The 15,681-nt window shown below is 44.4% G+C and overlaps 1 protein-coding gene across 1 annotated transcript in view; it reads left to right on the top strand.

Moving 5' to 3' along the window:
* Positions 1 to 15,681, top strand: part of LOC126198908 (myrosinase 1-like) — an 85,154-nt gene that overhangs the window by 16,701 nt on the left and 52,772 nt on the right. The window contains exon 2 of the mRNA XM_049935535.1: positions 9,945 to 10,078. Within this exon, the coding sequence (XP_049791492.1) occupies positions 9,945 to 10,078 (134 nt within the window). The remainder of the gene's footprint in view (positions 1 to 9,944; positions 10,079 to 15,681) is intronic.

Genomic DNA, 15,681 nt, shown 5'->3' with positions numbered 1-15,681 from the left:
TGCCAAAAATGCTGTCCCCATACCCTGCGGTTGATGTAATAAGAGGGACGAAAATCAGATGGAGCCAAATACAACTGCTGGAGTGTTATTGCAGCAGCTGCAGTGTGAGTTCGAGCATTGTCATGAAGGACAATACCTGTTAATTACATTCGTCTTCGCTTGGTCCGAATTTCCTTCGTAGAAGGTTTTCTCTTATCGTCTGACCCACTCGCTGAACAAGATCGGCAGCTGACGCTCCCTTCCTTCCCTGGCCGCCTACGTCATGAATGTCTGTAAGTCGTGCTTCAAAATTCCAGGACGATTTCCTCACTATGCTGTCAGCGCATGGCAGTTACGTTATGCGGGCTGCAAGAAGTCAGGGAGAACGCCTCAGCACGAAAAAATCTAATGACAGCACACGCTTCAGACTTGATGGGAGGTTCTGTTGTTTCAGGCATCTGTACGCACTCACTTTGCGCTCAGAACTGAAAACTGCCACGTGACGCGATCGACGGACATTCTAGAGACACTGTTCAATACATATCTGTGCGAAGCTTCGTCGAATTCTCGCTGCTGTTTTAATTTCACGACCGACTGGACCTTGAAAAGAAAAAAAAAATTGTCCTCTGTTCTAATCTGAACAGTTAAAGCCAAGCAAACAATAAACACCTATAGGAGGTTGGTTACGTTAGACACGATTTTTCTGTGATGGTCAAAGTGTTAAACTCGACCATTAAATCGACTCCGCTAGAAAACCCGCATTATTACTGATTTGTTAAAATAATAAGCCCCACTCTGGAGATATCACCTTAGTAAGGTCCTCGACGTGTGGTAATGTAAAACGTAATGTTAATAACGAAATCTAATACCAGAAAGAACGAATTTTTGCTGCTGTACGGAGTGCACGAATGACCTTTAATCATAACAAGTAGCTGAGTAACTCTACGCTAAGACTCAGATGAAAAAATAGCACATATATTTTCTCAAACCATACTTCTTACTTTAATTTATTAAGGGTTTTGGAACACATGCTGTGTTCGAATATTATGAAATACTTCAAAGAAAACTATTTGTTGATACATATCCAGCATGGATTAAGAAAATAACATTCTTCTGGAACACTACTGCCTCTATATTCACATGAAATAACGAGTGCTATCGGCACGGGATATCAAGTTGATTCCACATTTGTAGGTTTCCAAAAGGCTTCTCAAATTATTCCCTCAAGTGTCTTCTAGTGTCTGAGTGCGTCTAATCATTTCAGTTGTGCGACTATGTGCGTGATTTTCTTCAAGAAAGGCCACAGTTCGTGGTTACCGACGGTAATTCATGGAATGAATCGCTTGTGAAATCTGGGGTTCCTCTACGAAGTGTCATAGGTCCTCTATCATTTAGACAACATGAGCATCCCTCGTAGATTGCTTGCAGATGATAATGTTGGTTACCATCTAGGCAACTCGTCAGAAGATCAGTACAAATTACAAAATGATTTACATACGATATATGCATGGAATAAAAAGTGGCAGTTGAACATGAACAATAAAAAGTGAGAAGACCTACATGTGAGTACTAAAAAAATCCGTTAAATTTCGGTTGAACGATAAATCAAATAAATTTAAAAATTGTCGGTTCAACTAAATACCTATGGATTAAAACTACGAATAATTTAAACTGGAGCCATCACACAGAAAATGTTGGGGAGAAGGCGAACCAAAGACTGCGTTTTGTTGGCAGAACACTTGCAAGATGCAACAGATCCACTAAAGACACTGGACTGCCTACACTAGGCTTGTCCGTCCTCTTCCGGAGTAGTGCTGCGCTGTGTGCGATCCTTACCAGACAGGACAATGAAAAAGTTCAAAGAAGGACAGCCCTGTTTTGTGTAATCGCAAAATACGGGGGATAGTGTCATGGATACGATATGCGAGTTTGGGCGACAATCATTAAAACAAAGGCGTTTTCCATTGCGGCGAGTTCTTTTTGGGAAATTCAATCACCAACTTTCTCCTCCGAATGTGAAAATATGTTGAATACCACCTACATAGGAGAAAACGATCGTCGTGATAAATAGGAGAAATAAGAGTTCGCGGGGAAAATTTAGGCGCTTGTTTCTCCAGCGCGCTATTCGAGAATGGAAGGTCGAGAAATAGTGTGAAAGAAGTTTTATGAACCCTCTGCCATGTACTTAGGTGTGAATTGCAGAATAGTCATGTAGATGTAGGTGTAGGCGTAATGGTCGAAATTTATTCCTCAAATATCGATACAAAGTTGATCTTGAAAAAAAAATGATAGGCAAATGCTCTCAAAAATATCTGCTATGCAGCGTACTACCGTTGCGCCTTCAAGAGATCTTGCGACTACCCCCTCTCGGTTATTGACCTCGGCGAGCTCGTCGCTGATTGGCAGTCGTTTTGTGGTTGTAGGTTCACAACCGTGCATTTCCGACCTATGGCTACCCGCTACTGGGCAATTTTTCTATATTGGACTTCCCTAGCCTGCTACTACCTTGATTCGATTACGTCGTCTTGCCCGTCTTCTCTCATCTCTTGAAATCCAACAATGAAATTTCCTCAGCCTGTATTCGCCTGGTTACCCGTCGTCTTCATGTGTATTCCATGTTCATTATTTATAATTACATCGTCCTTACCGATCTTTTCCCTGATTAATTTGTTTGTTTCCCTGTCTCTTCTAGTAAATCTCGACTTGAATCTTTTCATCATCTGAGAAACCTACATCACGCTAAACGAAGAGCTGTTGGTAAACATTTTGTTAAAATTAACTCGGAAAATTTCCCAACATTTATGAATATCAGGCAAAGTAGCAATTCGTACTAATTTCTCCTTTTGATAACTTCGAGCAAAGCTTGCAAATGGCTCATTGTGCTATTTTCATTTCTAACTTGTTATTATTAAGTTGTTATTATTGTTGTTGACGCAGCACTCCACGCTATTCTATCATGTGTAAACTTTTGCACTCAGCATAACTAGTGCCACCTACATCCATGTCATCCATTTGAATCCGCTCCTTGCGTTTGAGCCTAGACCTTCCTCTACAATTTTAATGCTCACCCTCACACAAAAACATCACACCTTTCCCCAAACTGACGATTCCTTGATGCTTCAGGATGCGTCCAGTTCACCGATCTCTTCATTTAATCGTATTGTGACATAACTGTCTTTTTTTTCAATTCGCTTCAATACCTCCTCATTAATTATTCTCCCTGTGCATCTAATCCTCAACATTCTTCCATAGCAACACATTTGCAAAGCTTCTACTCTTTTTTTGTCTGGACTGTTTTCTGTGGATATTTAATTTCCGTACGAGGCTACACTCCAGACAAATGGTTTAAGAAAAGACTTACTATCGTCTACATTTGAACTCAGTGTCAACAGATTTTTGTTTTTCATATACGCTTTTCCCGTCTGCCTTTTGTACCTCTCCGCTGTCGAAATAACAAAAGTCATCTACACTTGTAGTATCTCATTTTATAATTCAATTCCCTCCGCATCAACTGTTTTAACTCGTCTACATTCCATCATCCTTATTTTAATTTTGTTGATGTCCATCTTGTAACCGTTTCTGAAGACGCTATCGATTCCATTCAACTACTCTTCCAAATACTTTTTCGCCTCTGAGAGAATTACAAGTCATCGGCAACCTTCAAAGCTTTATTTCTCCTCAACTTGAATTCCCTTTCCAAATTTGTCCTTGATGATTTTCATAGCTTGCTCAACAAGCAGGACAAGGAAGGGCACTAAGTTAAAATTTTGCCAAGTAATGTCTACCTCTATCCTGATAAATGGAAGCGAGTCTTGGACAAGAAAGACAAAAGAAGATTACAGTCAGTTGAAATGGAATTTCTGAGGAAAGCTAAAGAATGTACCCTCAGGTATCAAATAAAAACAACATTATAAGAGAAAAAGTTAATATACACTGTAAGAGAAAAGAAAACGACACACCACGAGGAAATTGTCCGTATAGGACGGAAATCGATAGACGTGATTTACATGTACAGACAAACAAATGATAACAATTTCAGAAAAAAATGGATGATTTAGTCAAATTGAGCAAATCAGTAACGTGTTGGTCCAACTCTGGCCCTTACGCAAGCAGTTATTTGGCTAGGCATTGATTGACAGAGTTTTGAATATCTTCCTGAAGGATATCAAGCCAAATTCTGTCCAACTGCCCGTTACATGGTCAAAATCCCGAGCTAGTTAGAGGACACTGCCCATAATGTTTGCAACTGCTCCTCTTAAGATGTATTGGAAATGTTCATTCATGAAATTCGTGCTCCGACCAACTAGCGGTTGGTACATTACATTAAAATATCTGTTCGGCTGCACTGTGTTCACGCCGAGTGCGTATCAATGATACCGACCAGTTCAAATAATTATGTGCTCCCCGACGTGTACGAGCACAGCCACTCGTAGTTCCACACCAATGGCTATCCTTGTACTCGTACTAATTGTGTCTGTACGGTAATAGTTTATCCCCTAAAGCTTTCAGTTTACCTAAGCTTAATAGTTCGAATCTGTACAATAACTTTCTAACGCGGCAAAGAACATTTATGCATGCTGCGCTCTGTTACTTGATCTATGTCGTCGCGCAAATAAATATTTCATAAACAAACAATATTAAATGGGTTGAAAGAAATGTCACACGGTAAATCCACTTTATGCTGGTTTATTCTATACTATCATTATATTAAGGAAGTAACTTTTCTCTGAGCTGGGTGGAATTAGTTACGTAAGTTTCAGTCAAAGAGTTTCTAACAAGATCCAGATTTCATTTGCTACTTTAACGAAACTTCAGTACTTTCTCACAATTCAATACCATTGTTCACTTCCTATGTTGGTGAATTGCTAACAGTCTATTACTTTTGGGCAGAGTTCAGTCTTCCCTGTATGATAATCAATTTAAGACAAGTTCGGATCTTTTCCTCTCTTGGCTTTACGTAATGATATACTCAAGGTTGCTGATCTACCAATTGCAAGTTTAATGATTCCTAGCAGATGGCAAAATTTCCGAAAATGCACAAAAACAGGCTCTTCGCGCCCACGTACAAGAACACACGTTGAGATACGACCTGGTCCAGCAGGCGCTAGCAGATTAACAATGTAGGATTTTTTCATTCTGTATTACGCAGTGTCCTCAAAGAGTACTCACAAGGAATATTCTTTGAGTTGCCTCGTTCTATTCCGTGAGCTATAAGTACACTACTTTGCGATCTACTATAATTTTAATTTGAAACTAATGGATTCTATTTCTTTTCTTTTCCTTTTCAAAACATTAAGTCACTTTATACTAGATATCTTTTCTATATACTTGCTACTATTGAAGTGACGCTATTTCAGTGGGACTTGATATTTGGATCTTGGCTTTTGGGACTCTTATTGGGCTTTGGGTACTATTTTATATTTTCAATTTTCCGTCCAAAGGAAGCGGCGTTACACGTTCCATACGTTCTCAATTGCGGAGTGATCCGGCGACCTTACTTGCCAAAGGAGGTTTTACACGAAGACAAGCAGTAGAAACTCTTGCGTGTGCCGGCGGTCATTTTCTTGGTGAAATGTTAACCCAGGATGGCTTGCTATGAGAGGTAACAAAATCGTCGACGTACTGCTGTACTGTAAAGCCGTCGGCACACGAACCGTGCATCCGAACGTTGAGCGTTGAGCGTGCCGAATTTCTGACGTCATAGCGTGGAATAGCACGTTCGGGAGTCTTTCCGAACGTGCAGAGCAATATCTGGCATGTCAGACATTCTGAGCGTGCATCTATCTGAGCGTTGACCAATGAGATGGCACAACGCCGCCTACGTGACACGCACGCCGTCTCTCTTCAGTACAGAGTTGTGAGGCGCCATATTAGCATTCATTTCAAGCCTATATGTATATATGCCGTTTCTGAGCACCAGCAAATTGAGAATCACTGGAAAACCCGTTGTTAACTGTGTGATTCGTTCCAATAAAATAATGAGAAACATGATACTCGTGGCAAAAGAATTATTGTAACTTGCGTATTATGAGAGTAGGCTATTTGAAGGCAGCGACACCCTGAAGATCCACCCAAAACGCATTGTTCTTGGTATAATTTGTTATAATTAAATTTCAATTAATAACATATCTACGATTAAGGTTTTCAGCAAGGAGTAACTTACAATGCTTACAAGTACATGTGTGTTGTTGGCTTAACGTAATGGATGGAATCACCGTCTTATAGTGAGTTGTTCATCGGGGCGGTAGTTAGCGTCTTGACACTTCGAAATTTTTTTTCCTAACATTCGCGTTTTTATTAGGTTCTGATACTTTATTATTAGTTTAATATAATTATATACTATAATATTTGAAGTTATGTAAATGTAAGTTTACCTTTTTTTGCGGAGTGACTGTTCGATTGGCTTAATCTTCTAGACAGCTTGCGCTACTTGTATAAAGACATTTTGCTCCTTTTTCTTTTACGCTTCGTAATTCACATGTTGCAAAGATTCTGCTACTGGTTAGGAACAGTGATCAACCCACCACAGGCTAAACCAAGAGCTGTTGGTAAACATTTTGTTAAAATTAACTCGGAAAATTTCCCAACATTTATGAATATCAGGCAAAGTAGCAATTCGTACTAATTTCTCCTTTTGATAACTTCGAGCAAAGCTTGCAAATGGCTCATTGTGCTATTTTCATTTCTAACTTGTTATTATTAAGTTGTTATTATTGTTGTTGACGCAGCACTCCACGCTATTCTATCATGTGTAAACTTTTGCACTCAGCATAACTAGTGCCACCTACATCCATGTCATCCATTTGAATCCGCTCCTTGCGTTTGAGCCTAGACCTTCCTCTACAATTTTAATGCTCACCCTCACACAAAAACATCACACCTTTCCCCAAACTGACGATTCCTTGATGCTTCAGGATGCGTCCAGTTCACCGATCTCTTCATTTAATCGTATTGTGACATAACTGTCTTTTTTTTCAATTCGCTTCAATACCTCCTCATTAATTATTCTCCCTGTGCATCTAATCCTCAACATTCTTCCATAGCAACACATTTGCAAAGCTTCTACTCTTTTTTTGACCTTGGGGTTTTACTAAAACGTGAGAATGATGAAATAATAAACATTATTTATTATTCTTATGCGGAGAAGTATTCCAAATTTGTACCGCACTGTTTGTAATAGAACTTTCATAAGCCTGTATCCTTATAGACTGGACATGGTACTTACCTTTTCGTGGACGATGGAGGAAATGTGCGTTCTAATAGAGCTAACATGGGAATTTTACGCGGGCCCGTTGAGTAACAGTGTGATTTACGAACTAGAAACATCCCTCAACTGCCGCTGGAGTGCGTTGCGATCGCGTATACCACGTCAGGGGCCAACGTACCGTATGCACAAGTCGCATCGTTCCTGAGCGTTCAGCTGCACGTTGAACTTGGCACGCTCAACGTTAACGTTCGACAACACGGTCCGTGTGCAGACGGCTTTAGGGTGCGGAGGATGACATCCGAAGAGGTCCTGCTATGAAAAGAAACGGCACCCCAGACCATCACTCCGCTTCCCGTGCCCGGGTTCCCGGGTTCGATTCCCGGCGGGGTCAGGGATTTTCTCTGCCTCGTGATGACTGGGTGTTGTGTGATTTCCTTAGGTTAGTTAGGTTTAAGTAGTTATAAGTTCTAGGGGACTGATGACCATAGATGTTAAGTCCCATAGTGCTCAGAGCCATTTGAACCATTTTGAACCATCACTCCTGGTTAATGGCTGTGTGGAGGGCGACACTCAGGCCGGTATCCAACCGTTGTTTGGGGCGTCTCCGTACACGTCCTCGGCCTGGAATCTCATTGACTGGAGAAGAACCGTCTTCAGCGATAAGTCCCGCTTCGAACCGAGCCCAGACAACCACCGAGGCGTGTCAGGAGACTCTCCGAATAGTTGTGGGATTCCAGCCTGACTTTCGCCTGCCACACAGCTTGACAACCAACAGTGATGGTGTGGGGTGCCATTTCTTTTCATAACAGGAGCCATTTGGTTGTCATCTGAGACATTATTACAGTATTGCGGCACGTCTACGATAGTCTAAGCTCCGTTTTGTTGCCGTTCATGACAAGCCACCTTAGGCTTACATTTCAACAAGATCATGTCCGCCTGCACATGGCAAGGGTTTCTATTGCTTTTCTTCATGTTTATCAACCTATGCCATGGTCAGTAAGGTCACCGGATCTCTCTCAACAGAGGAAGTATGGAATATGTGGGCAGGGCCCTCCAACTACCTCAGGATTTTGGCGATCTAACGCGCCATCACACAGCATTTGGCACGACATCCCTCAGGAGGACATCGAGCAACTCTGTTAATCGATACCAAGGCGAATAACCGTTTGCTTAAGGGTGAGAGGTGGAACAACGCTTTATTGACTTGCTCAATTTGTGAAGCTCTTTCGCTTGAATAAATCATCCAATTTTTCTGAAACTTTAATCATGTGTTTGTCAGTACATGAACATCACATGTACCGATTTTAATATCATTCGGATAATTTCTCCGTGGTGCGTCGTTTCTTTTTTGGCATAGAGAATATATTGTGTAAATATAGAGCAAGGATGCATAAAATGAAAGCAATATACCAATACAATGGGGGAAGGCAGATTAACTAAACAAGTAATTAATTTTGAACCGAAAGGAAAGAAAGATGTAGAACAATCAAGGAACACGTGACTTCAGTAAAGACAGAACATGAAGTAAGTCCACCCCATGAAGGAAGAAGAAGACTGGATATTCCAGTGTCGACTGCTGATGTAATTTTTGTTTTTATTTCTCCATACTTGCATTTGACCAGAATTTATTGGCCTATAGTTTACACCATAATGCCAGGTCATACTTACATAAAATAAGTTGGTCATGTTAGAGTATTTGTTTGCTTGCACGCACACACACACTGTAGACAGAACACCACATGATTACAGATACACCAACACTGTTTAGTCATTGAAAAATTCGAATGGTGTAGAACACTTTTATGCAGCCGTTGTCAGTGATGTGCTGGTTTTAGATGTAGATATTTACGTCAACACTGAATCTGCACATCGCGTGGAAAAGTCTATGATCCTGTGTTGCTTATCAAGCCTCAAGGTTAATTAATGCAGCATATTCTGTCAAATTCCTTTACTTGATGCTGTAACCTACTTCTTTAATAGCTGATGCATTCCAGCTGAGATGTTCTTCTCATTTTCTTTCTTGTACCTGGAAGATTTGCTGTTTGCGTGAGTATCTTTCTTAAGTAATTGCCCTCTTCGTTTATATTTGTATAGCCTACGTTTTCAAAGACGTTGAATCTGCCACTTGATTTAATCTGGTTTAAATAAATTCTAGTACTCAACATTCAGTTACTTCGTTTCTAACTTGTTATCAATTTTACCCTCTATCTTGCGAGATTATATAGTCACTTGCAATTCGAAAATGTGTTGGCGTCGTCACAATCTGTACAATTTCTTTATTGTTTGGTAAACCTTAGTCAGCTTCATTTTTGCTCCTTTTTTCCTCACCAGATTTCTTTTCTTTTCTTTTTTCTAGTTGAAAAATGTGCTAAGGAGATATAAGTAGTTCTTCTCGGCAAGTTCTACTAAAGTATGATCTCTGTCATTCTGGTATCGCGCAGTGTTTATTTTCTCTTCTGTGACATCATGAAACGACAATAATGGATAACGGCATCTCCTCTGGCAGCAAAAAAGATTTGTTATTAAAAAATAAAATATTACTTTTTTTATTACTTGCACATAGGGAACTTCATATGGACCAGATTGTGTTATAATAGTATTCAAAATTCCTTATTTCACACTGCTAATTTTTTAACACTCCTCTTATCTCGACTAATTTGAAGCAACTTAGCATTTTTTCAGTCTTTCTATCCATGCACTTTACATATCAAAAACTGTCTAGTAATACCATGTCAAATGTGGTTTGTGTCATTTACAGGCAAAGGCGAGAGTATCTGGGACCACATGCTGCACGAACATCCAGAATATGGAAACAATGGAGACAATGGAGATGTGACGTGCGACTCTTATCACAAATACAAGGAGGATGTACAAATGCTGAAAGCCATCAATGTGAGTGAATTAAAATGACGTTATGTGCCTTGTTTTGATGCGAAGTAAGAATCAGCGACAAGGTGATTTGATTTTTCTGGACGAAAGGATACAACAAATCACAACCATTAGCATTACGCGATATGGCATTGGTAAATCGGCTGATTTGTTTTTACTGTAGTACTTGGAGTCCCGTGGTTTACGGACAGTCTGCTTTCCGCAGTGCTGCGGCGAGGACGTCTTGTTTACGTCCCGTCCGCGCGGTCGCGAGTGCCCGTAGTTGTTTACTACTGCGTTGTCGCTAGTTTAGAGTCCATCACTACCGACGCAACATGGCACATTCATATAGACAAACCACCATCGAGATCAGTTTTCAACCCGATCATGCACGACCGCGAGCTTTTGAAGTGGAACGTTTTCTACGTGACGACGTTAAAATTGAACCGCGAGACATCATTGGTATCCATCTCTCTATCACGAGCAGTGTTGTCTACGTCAAGTTAGTAAGTGACGAGGTGTGCAACAAAATCATGCGCGCACATGCGAACCATCTTAAATTCAAACATTCTGATGGCCATATTGGGGCGGTCTCTATCGATCACGCGGGGCTTGGCCTCCGTACGATTCGCGTCTTCGAACTCCCATTCGAAGTACCACCGGACGTAGTCACCGCGGCTTTCCAGCCGTACGGCAGAGTGGTCAGCCATATGGCCGAAAAATGGACCACCTTTACAAAATGGCTCTGAGCACTATGGGACTTAACTGCTGTGGTCATCAGTCCCCAAGAACTCAGAACTACTTAAACCTAACTAACCTAAGGACATCACACACATCCATGCCCGAGGCAGGATTCGAACCTGCGACCGTAGCGGTCACGCGGTTCCAGACGGTAGCGCCTAGAACCGCACGGCCACTCCGGCCGGCGGAACCACCTTTACAACGTACCCCGTTCTTAACGGGGTAAGACAGATCAAAATTGAACTGACCAAACATGTACCGTCATATCTTGTCATCGGCGGATGTAGGGCGATCATTATGTATGACGGGCAGCCACGCACTTGCTCTGGTCGTGGCCAAGAAGGGCACGTCCGGTCGGATTGTCTCCGACGACGGCTTACTCAAATCCCGACAGGTGAATCTATGACTCCAACGGTGACGACCCTTCCTCTCAATTACGCCGAAGTTGCACGGGCAGCAACCCTTTCTGATGCTGAGCACATTAGTCCGATAGCCGCCCCTGATAGCGAGACCATGATGGATTCTGCAGTACAGGATCCGGCCTCTACAACGGCGCCCCCACCTGAAGATAATCATCGACCGACCTTGCAAGAAGGCGTGGATGACAGGATGGACATCGACCCACGGGTTGTGCCGACAGCGGCTTTTCTTCCAGACATGGGAGCAGCTGAAGAAATCCACCCACATTCGGATATTGAAACACACGTCCGTAAACAGCGTTCCCCACGAAAACACAAGAGGCGGCGGCGTGCTCCATCTGACGAGTGTTTGCAGCGATCGTCTGATATGGACTGTGGACACTCCGACGACGGTACCGGCGGTACAGAGGCCGCTGTAACATCAAACTCAACAGATCGCCGTGGTGACGGCTTCAGCCCCTCAGACCCCACAGAACAGCAGGATCACAAGCAGACAGCCGCTGCCGATTCCCAGCTAGTAGAGCCGATGGAGTCAGCGTCGAGTGCCACAGCAGCCACTAACAGCCACCAACAGCCGATGGTATTTCGTGGCGACTGGAAGGACGACTGTGAGGAAAACTCCTTGCCCATCGTGTCGGACTACACGCGGGGGAATTTACCCCACCAGTGTTGATCCTTTCCCGCCATCAGATACAGTGACGAGACAGCCTTACAAGGATATTGATGGCCAACACGGGTGCTATGGATAGACCTCAAACATATCGCGTTGAAACTATAAACATCAACACTATACGGACGCGCGCTAAGTTATCCTGGCTTCAGGATATGTTGAACTCTGCTTTCATCGATATGGCCCTTCTCCAAGAAGTGTACGTCGACGACTTCCCAGACATGTTCGGTTACGATGCTTGCGTCTCTCCAGCTTCCCCTACAGGCAGCGGTGTCGCTGTACTTCTTCGGGAAGGGATAGTGGCGGACGATATGCTGTTTCTGCCTGGGGCAAGAGGAATGGCACTCACAGTACTGGGTGTCCGCCTTATCAATATCTACGCACCTTCCGGGACGGACAAGCGTCGCGAACGTTCACGATTCTTTGCGGAAGACGTCGCCCCGCTCTTCCAAGGCCGCCACGACCATCTGGTGTTTGGAGGCGGTTACAATTGCGTACTGGCGCCCAGAGCTCAACTCCCACGACATAATCCGTGCCCGGAACTCGAGACCTGCAGATGGTGGACACTTGGGAACACCTTCACGGCCACCGACTGGGATTCACACACTTCACGAGTCACTCTTCCAGACGTATCGACCGGATTTATGTGTCCCGCTCTCTCGCCGCTGGAACGCAGGACGCGGAACTGTGGCCTGCAGCCTTCTCGGACCACTCAGATTACATTTGTGCTGTCACTCTGCGGCGGCAACAAGTGTGGAGAAGCCGCAGCCCGTGGAAATTAAACATCGCTCACCTGTCGTACCCGGATTGCCGCCAAGCCGTTGAGGATACGTGGCATTCGTGTGAAAATCGCCTCCGTGCATATCCCACAACGATCCGCTGGTGGTTGGACTGCGCCAAACCGGCACTGAGGAGAACGTTGATAACGTACGGTCGCGACCACGCTGCTTGGCGTAGACATACACTCGACTTATACTTCAGGGTACTGCGCGACTGCGATGCTATGGCGCCGTCTCCGGTACGGCAAACGGCGGTACACCGTGCTAAGGCTCAGATCATCGCTCATATGCGACGCCACCTAGAGGGGGTAGTCATCCGCTCGAGGACGCAGGATCGGATACCGAGCGAACGCCCGTCGATGTTCCACGTCCTTCGTGAACGTAAACGACGCCAACGAGCGCTGATACGCTTCATCGACACGGAGGACTGTCGTCGCCTCACCACGCAACAAGACATAAACACAGCGTTCTACGATCATTATTCCCAACTCTATTCCACTCAGAACCCTGATCCGACAGCACTGGAGGACGTCTCTCAGACGATTTACGGCACCGTCACCCCGGCAATGAAAGCGGCCTTGAAGGAAGAAATTACAGAACAAGAAGTGATCGACGCCATTAGAAAAGGAGCTGTCAACAAGTCTCCGGGTCCTGATGGCCTCCCCTTGGAATTTTACCGGACTTTTCAATATTTATTAGCCTTCCGATGGACGGACATCTGTCGCGAACTACTGTCCCCGGAAGTTCCGCTCCCTGCGGCCCTTGTGGAAGGGATGATTATTCCTATTCACTAACCGTCTGGTGGCTCACGACTGCAGGACTACCGCCCGTTGACGCTATTGAACTGCGACTTTAAGATCTTTTCTCGACTGTTGGCGGCGCGGATACACCAGACCTTACGAAATGTTATTTCACCCGATCAAACGTCATTAGGAGGCGACAATAATATTCAAACAGCACTCAGTGAATATCGTGACTTGATCTCACTGGCGAGGGCATGTCGTCTGAAGGGTGCACTGGCGGCAATCGATTTTAGTCAAGCTTTCGACCGAGTGGACCACGACTATTTGGAAGCGGTCCTCCAACATGTGCGGTACCCACAGCCATTCGCCACTGTCGTCATGCGACTACTCCGTGGCGCGACGTCCAAGGTGATCGTCAACGGCCGACCTACGCAGCCCCTCACCATTTCTCGATCGATACGCCAAGTCTGCCCTCTGTCCACTTTACTTTACGCTGTGGCCATGGAACCACTACTCTGCGGCCTGCGCCAACGACTAACGGGTATGATGTTACGAGGCCAAACTTTCCGATGTGAAGCACACGCTGACGACCTGGTGATTGTCATCCGAACGGCGACGACACCGCTAGCGCACTGAATTGGATAGCGAAATGTAGCATGGCCACTGGTAGTCGTATCAACGTCGCAAAATCGGTGGCGATGAACATCGGGGTCGGATTGTCTGAGAACAGTGTCACCCCCTTACAGCTCAGAGATAGTTTGAAATGTCTCGGCATTGATTTTACAGACGATATACGACGAACCGCTGCTCACAACTTTCGACGGCTTTTACGAAATGTTCGGACTGGAATTGCCAACAACCGCCTACGAGCCCTGGACATCGTCCAAAGGACCCAGTATGTCAGCACACATTTAGCGTCACACATTCTGCACATCGCCCAGATATTACCTATACCGGTGATGTTAGCTCGCCGTATACTTGCGGCTTTTGGGTCCTTCGTGAGTTCAGGAATGCTTTTCAAGATCAAATATGAGACTCTCACCCTTCCCCCGGATCGGGGAGGGCTTGGCCTTTATCACGTTTATGACAGAGCGGTCGCCCTATTTGTGAGCACATTAGTCAAACTATGGCACCGCCGTCCGGACAGTCTGACCAGTTTGTTAATAGAAGAACTAACACCGCCCTCCCTGTTGCCGCCTGTGCCGATACACCACGTCCCCTCCTCGCTCTTCTACATCAGTGTCTTTTACCTCGAACTCAGTTACGTTCGACTTGCCTTACCAGCGACTCAACTGGCGACGGCAAAGACGGTTTATCGGGTCCTGCAACGTGGACGACCAGATAACGTCGTGGAGAGGAAGCACCCGAACGTCAACTGGCGAGTAGTGTGGAGGACAATTCCCCACGTAAAACTGGACACTGACGTCACGGCGATGTGGTATATCACTGTCAACGGTAAGCAGGTGACCAGATCAAGGCTACATGCGATCCACATGGTAGACTCACCCACATGCACGAGCTGTGGCGTTCAAGACAACGATGAACTCCGTCTTAGCTGTGGCGAGTCTGCGGCAGTGTGGCACTTAGTGAGGCAAATGTCAGCGTACTTCCTTCGAGTAACGCCGAAGCATATCGACCCCAAGACTATCTTATTGCCGGATGAGACGTATTACCCACGCACTAAAACTAATGCAATCACGTGGTTTCGTGGATATGCAGTGCATTATTTGTTTCAAGACGGCACTAAGTTCACTTTAGACTTTTGGAACTATTTGCAGGAACGACATTGCAAGATCCCAAAGTATCGATAATATTTTTCCAATTATTTGTGGAGTGCCTTCCACGACCCTCCACGTAGCTGGAACATTACGGGTAAGAGAAGCTAAAATTACAAGACGATGGTAGAACACTACAAGGTACAACGTGGGATCTACCTTGGTCATTACGAGAAGTCATACCTGAATGATACAGCAGATGGAGAGTTTTGTCGTGAACCCTCACACTCTGTAGCAGTATTTGCCCCATTTCCTCTTTTTGTCCCCGGTGCGAAAAGGTCTTTGCAGTTTTTGTTTCGCAACCGGTGCAAGATGTAGCACTGGTTAATGGTGGTATGGATTCCACCCCTCGGTTTTGTTTCATGGTTTCCTTAGGCCCGCACTTTGCTCTCTTTCTTTATGCCTTTTTCTACAACTGTTAGTATGTTTTTAGTTACGTGCGTCCCCAACTCGATGCAACGAGTGCAATTACTAGTTTTCAGTTCCTTACTGTTAAAAAA

Source organism: Schistocerca nitens, chromosome 8 (assembly GCF_023898315.1).
Source record: "Schistocerca nitens isolate TAMUIC-IGC-003100 chromosome 8, iqSchNite1.1, whole genome shotgun sequence".
Classification (NCBI taxonomy): Eukaryota; Metazoa; Arthropoda; class Insecta; order Orthoptera; family Acrididae; genus Schistocerca; species Schistocerca nitens.
Note: the sequence above shows the minus strand (reverse complement) of the source record. Positions and strands in the feature narration are given on the sequence as shown.